This window comes from Haliotis asinina, chromosome 2 (assembly GCF_037392515.1).
Source record: "Haliotis asinina isolate JCU_RB_2024 chromosome 2, JCU_Hal_asi_v2, whole genome shotgun sequence".
Lineage (NCBI taxonomy): Eukaryota > Metazoa > Mollusca > Gastropoda > Lepetellida > Haliotidae > Haliotis > Haliotis asinina.
The window spans coordinates 27,923,676-27,928,977 of NC_090281.1; the positions used below are offsets into that span (position 1 = coordinate 27,923,676).

Consider the following 5,302-nt stretch of genomic DNA (forward strand, 5'->3'; position numbering starts at 1 on the left):
CAAGCAATAACATAAATGGGCTTCACACACTGCACCCATATGCAGTACTGAACATGGGTTTTCAGTGTGACAAGTGGACACTTTAACCACTAGGCTACCCCACCAACCCATTTATGTCAAGCACCTGTTAGAGGTGCCATCATTCAATGTGTTTCGGTTTGGTGCAGCCTTGGAATGAATGACTTGCATTCTGTTCCATCCACTACACCATGACATCCACCAAGCAACATGATGCACACCACTTCAACCATGAAATTGTAAAGCACACAACTGAATATGGAACAAATAAACAAATAAAAATAGTTTATTTTTAAATGTAAATGTGTACAGACAGCTAAGTGTGTATGATGTTGACGATGTTCTTTGGAGCTGCCTAGGACATCAAGTAGCCACTGAAACAGAAATACATATATGAGACAGGTACAAGGATTTCATCTTAGCTTGAAGGAGACTTATTACAGGTGATGCTGCTTGTATAAATAAGTGTGCTCAAGTCAATGACCAACAGTAACAGCCATTTGTAAGTCAATGACAATCCTTGTTAAAACAGACTGGCTCTATGCTGGCATTTTATTAGTTACATCTAATCTTTATTTAGCTTGATCACAATGTAAGAATCTACACCAAACATCACTTGATAACAACCTCTTGTTTATTGACTAAGTTCATATGGTAAAATTATTGTCAATCTATGCTACTGAATGACAAATTGGTTCAGCAACTACAGCCAATACTACAGTCTGTTTTGATGCTTTTGATATGCCCCCTCCATGCCAACTGTCAACAATCATGTTTATAATGATGGTAGTTTGTTAAATACGTTTTTCTGTGATACATGAAATATTTCTAATAGATGAAAAGGTTTTTGGGTATAGGTTATTCATGAACATCTTGCCTTGCATTATTTATTAACTACTGATATATTTAGCGATTCATGGGGACGCTTTCTAGTCAAAAAGACTAATGTAAAGTTACCCCTGACTGGCACTAAAACTGAAGCCATTGCTCATATTAATACATGCTGATATACAAATTACAGTGTGCAACATGTTCTACTTACTATGCCATGAATGGGTGTAGATGGGCTCCACTTAATTAACCATGCTAACATATGAGACAATATGCTGCCAGGTTATACTTACAGAACTAAGATGCTCCATGCCAACCGATGACAAGGTAATATACTGCATGGCTCTACTAAAGGAACAAAGGCTCTAAAAACATAACAGTGTCCCTCTATGCTAACGTGAGTTAAGACACTTCTAGACTACTTACGGAACTTTGATCCTCATGAACACACGGCACATGAAGAAAGAGATGAGAATGGCAATAAAGCCAACACTGAGCAGCAGGACTCGGTTCAGCCGCGGCATGGACGGCTTGTTTGTCTGGTCAAGAATTACAAAGCCCAGACCACCAAGAGTAAACAGGAAGCTGGAGGCTAAACCTTCCATAATGTACTGTCCGTTGATTCTGTATGGCATGAAGGCAACCTGAAACATAAATCACATAGTAGGCCCTCATATTATTCTGGTATAGTGCAACATGCTTTTCCAATGCACTGCTTTTAAACATGGTATTACCTGTATACCGCAATACACATTCAACAATTTACGAAGAATATCACTTAAGTGTCTGTTGACATTAATTACATCAACACAAGTTGATAAAGTTAAAATATCTGAGGCTTTTCACTTTTACTGACTAATGTTGATATATTTGTTATCAGAGGACACAAAGGTGAGATTCTATTTATCATGAAAATTACTCTCCATTAGTTTTCAATGAAAACTGTATACCCCATAACACTGTGCTGCCATTAGACTTGCAATGCAGTGATGTCACGGCATCATTAACTTTATGAATCTATGATGTCATCATTTTTTGACATGGCATTGTGAGTCACGTAACTCGCTATAGTTTGGCATGAAATGCATGTGGGCCCAGTTTTTTGTAAATATCTGTTCACCCAATGATCCAATCGATCTCAGTCTTTGTAAGTGGATGTTTTGTCAGACAAACTAATCACATTGTAAATCAACAATCTTATGAGTTTAATCACAACTGTTGTTCCCATCATAATGAATTGATAAAATGACATTATGACAAGCTATATATTGTAAGAAAATTAATACAGAATCTGTAATCAACCAACCTAATTTTGAGAGTGCTATATTCAAAACTGTAACATATATTTTTAGGGCCTTTGTATATAGAAAATAGACTCTGCATGTACAATCAGTGTCATAGTCGAATACTTGGCTCCCTGTATGCAGCAATATGGGTACCACTACCAGAACTGCAATATATTGAAATACCATTTACTTGCCGATACACAACCAATTATACAGTAAAACCATGAAAGTGATTGAAGATTTAGGGCGTTACAAGGACTAAAAAAAACCTGCTGTCATGGCAATTCACAGTGAATGTTAATGTCTTCTTCATGAAAATATTTTGCCAATAACTTAATTCCATATTAAGATTAATACTACATAAAGCAAGGGCTGTAAAAGTATATTTTGTGTTTGGGAAAGTCTCCTCTGCTCCAAGTCATCTAATCCAGTGGCTATATATTGCACAGTTCATGGGTGTCACTGAATGAATTGATTTAAATAAAATACCATAATTATTTTAATCAATTCATTTATAACAAACTGGAAGATATTGAAATGGTGAAAAATACCTGTGATTTTTCTTATAAGACCTTTAAATATTGTTACAAAAACTTCAAGCAAGCCTGTCAAAAGCTCGAACAGTGACACTCATGAACTGTACTATGTAACTTGCATCACTGTTCCAGTCACAGCCCCACTTGATGGTATACAACAGTACATGGCACAAACAAACCAAGAATGATAATCATTACAAATGCAAATTTTCAATCCATAATTAAAATTGTAATTAGAGGAGACAGTTCATAAAAGCATTACACAAATTAGACTATTAGTCAACCGTTTAAATATTGTTTTGTTTACTTTTTTGTTGAGGAGGGTTGGTTGCTTATCCTGGCCCATTTTGCACCAATTTACACATCATATATTCATTTTAAGGCAACCTGTATTTTCCCACCTGTTGTGAAGAACACAATAACATGTCAATAAAGTGCATCACCTGGTGGTTCATCACAACATAGAAACAGAATGATTTGATCCATTTTATGTCTTTGGGTCAATTTTCTCCTGTTTCTGATAGTGTGGAATTAACGAGACAACTGACATACCATCCTGACATGACAGGCCAGCCCATATAAAGCTGATCACAGTATGCAATGTACTAGATAATTAATGAATAGTTCATTTGAGACATTGATAATGCAAGTACTTCAAAAAGAGTATTGATTTCAACTGACAAGAAATTCAAAAGTAAGTATACAAATCTCATGTAATCAACAAACATTCCTAGATACATCTTATCACATTGACGTGGAATAATATTTTCAGATTATCAAAATGAGTTTGCAAAGAGTTGTAAGTGATTATGGCTTTACTCTACCTTTAGTAATATTCACCCAAAATACATTTGCAAAAAGCATTTATTAATTCAATACGTGTCTTGTTTGTCGCTTAACATCACACTCAGCAATATTCCAGCTATGATGGCAGTCTGGACCAGGCAATTCACTGATTGACATCATCAGCTCTGACCTATGCATAATCATGTCCGCAAACCTAATAATCTAATTCTGTTTGTCAATTGCTATGACACATAGGTTACTGAATACAGTCCAGCCTTAGTTACCATATCTTTCCTGTTTGCAGCAATATAACAGTGACATGAAAATCGCAATGCTTACAGAAGTCTTCACTTTCAAGATGTGGAATCACATTATCTGTGGCTGAGATGAACTGGAATCCGTACTGTTTGGCTGTATACTATTACTAATACTATAACCAGGAGATTTTGTTTCTTAAACTTTGCTGATGCCAACTAATCAATTTCACAGGGCAGGTATCTCAAAAGAGTGGGACTGAGTGATTTTAGTTTTATGCCACACTCAGCAGTATTCCTGCTATATGGCAGCTATTTGTAAATAATCAAATCTGGACCAGACAATTCACTCATTATTCAGTGATCAAGAACATGAGAATCAATCTGCACATTTGGGAACTGAAGTGTCAACCAAGTGAGCAAGCCAGACCATCTGATTCTGTTAGTTGCCCTTATGACAAACATAGTTGCCTTTTGTCGCGAGCATGGGCTACTGAAGACCTAAGATCAACAGCCTCCTCAACAATCCAGAAATAAGACCAAAATGAACTGTTTCGGCAACAGTATTTTGGGGTGAGAGAGGTTAATTTTATGCCATTTTTAGCAATATTCCAGCAATATCACTGCAGGGGACAAAAGAAATGGTCTTCACACCTTGTAGTTGTACCCATGTAGAAAATTGAACCTGAGTCTTCAGCATGGCGTGTCAACACATTGAGCTACCCCACCATCTGTAGAATTCAGGGCCCAATATTGAGGGCATAAGACTGCAACGTTGTAAAATCAATGATTAATCATAAAATCATATTAGAGGCAGATTTAACCCCTTTTGTTTAAATGCTGTACACACATATTTCCTTGATATCCCATTCCTACAGTAATGTAACATCAAATAACAGTCTTTTGACAGTTTTGTGAATGTGTCTAAACTGTGATCAGCTAACAAAGAGTAGATTAAACTAATGGAATGTGGCCTTGTGGGCAGCATCATAATTTTCATAACGCCCTGCCCAGTCTTCCAAGCGTAAATTAGGCCTATTATCATACTCACGGGTTTTGTATTTCCCCTGTCATCTGTTGTAGATCCTATACTTGGAGGCTCAACGATAACATCATATATGATTCCTGCAACAGTAACAGCCAATGTCAGACATGTAGCGTACGTACCCATAAACTGAGTTTTGGGGATGAAAACGTGGGTGACATAATTGGTAGTATGAAACGATGCAACCGGTTAACTCACCTCCTGTGACAAGGAAATACGAAAGAAGAACTAATGCAAACACCATCATTGCGCTAGGCTGTTTGAACCACGACGGTTTCTTCAATTTGATATTTGGGCACTGCAAAACAGTGTACGGTAAACTGTAAACGGCCTCCATGTTGATGTGGCAAGTGCTTGTCCTCTCGGAAAACCTCGGCGTTTCTGAAAGTGGAAGTCCCACGTATGCGATCCGATTGCTGCAAGGCTACCGTCTATTTTTGAAAGCATTGTTTTCACAGTAAGTTGTGTGCGCATTGCGTTAACAGCACCAGTTCAGAGATTAACTGTCGCGAGCGCCATCTCTTCAAACAAGGGAGATAATTAAAT

At 37.1% G+C, this 5,302-nt stretch overlaps 1 protein-coding gene across 1 annotated transcript; it reads right to left on the reverse strand.

Moving 5' to 3' along the window:
• Nucleotides 1-286: 286 nt before the first annotated feature.
• LOC137273518 (oligosaccharyltransferase complex subunit ostc-like) lies at nt 287-5,191 on the reverse strand. Its single transcript, XM_067806244.1, has 4 exons — nt 4,955-5,191; nt 4,763-4,836; nt 1,276-1,493; nt 287-392 (listed from the first exon to the last, which is right to left on the reverse strand). The coding sequence occupies exons 1-4, from the start codon at nt 5,091-5,093 to the stop codon at nt 374-376; spliced, it is 450 nt and encodes a 149-aa protein (XP_067662345.1). The 5' UTR covers nt 5,094-5,191; the 3' UTR covers nt 287-373.
• Nucleotides 5,192-5,302: the final 111 nt, after the last annotated feature.

Excerpts from the sequence above, each read along its gene's own strand:
- LOC137273518 (XM_067806244.1), bottom strand. The coding sequence starts at position 5,093 with ATGGAGGCCGTTTACAGTTTACCGTACACTGTTTTGCAGTGCCCAAAT. Across the intron at positions 4,837-4,954 it reads GTATTTCCTTGTCACAGGAG|GAATCATATATGATGTTATC; the intron begins GTGAGTTAACCG and ends TTACTGTTGCAG. Across the intron at positions 1,494-4,762 it reads ACAGGGGAAATACAAAACCC|GTTGCCTTCATGCCATACAG; the intron begins GTGAGTATGATA and ends TTTATGTTTCAG.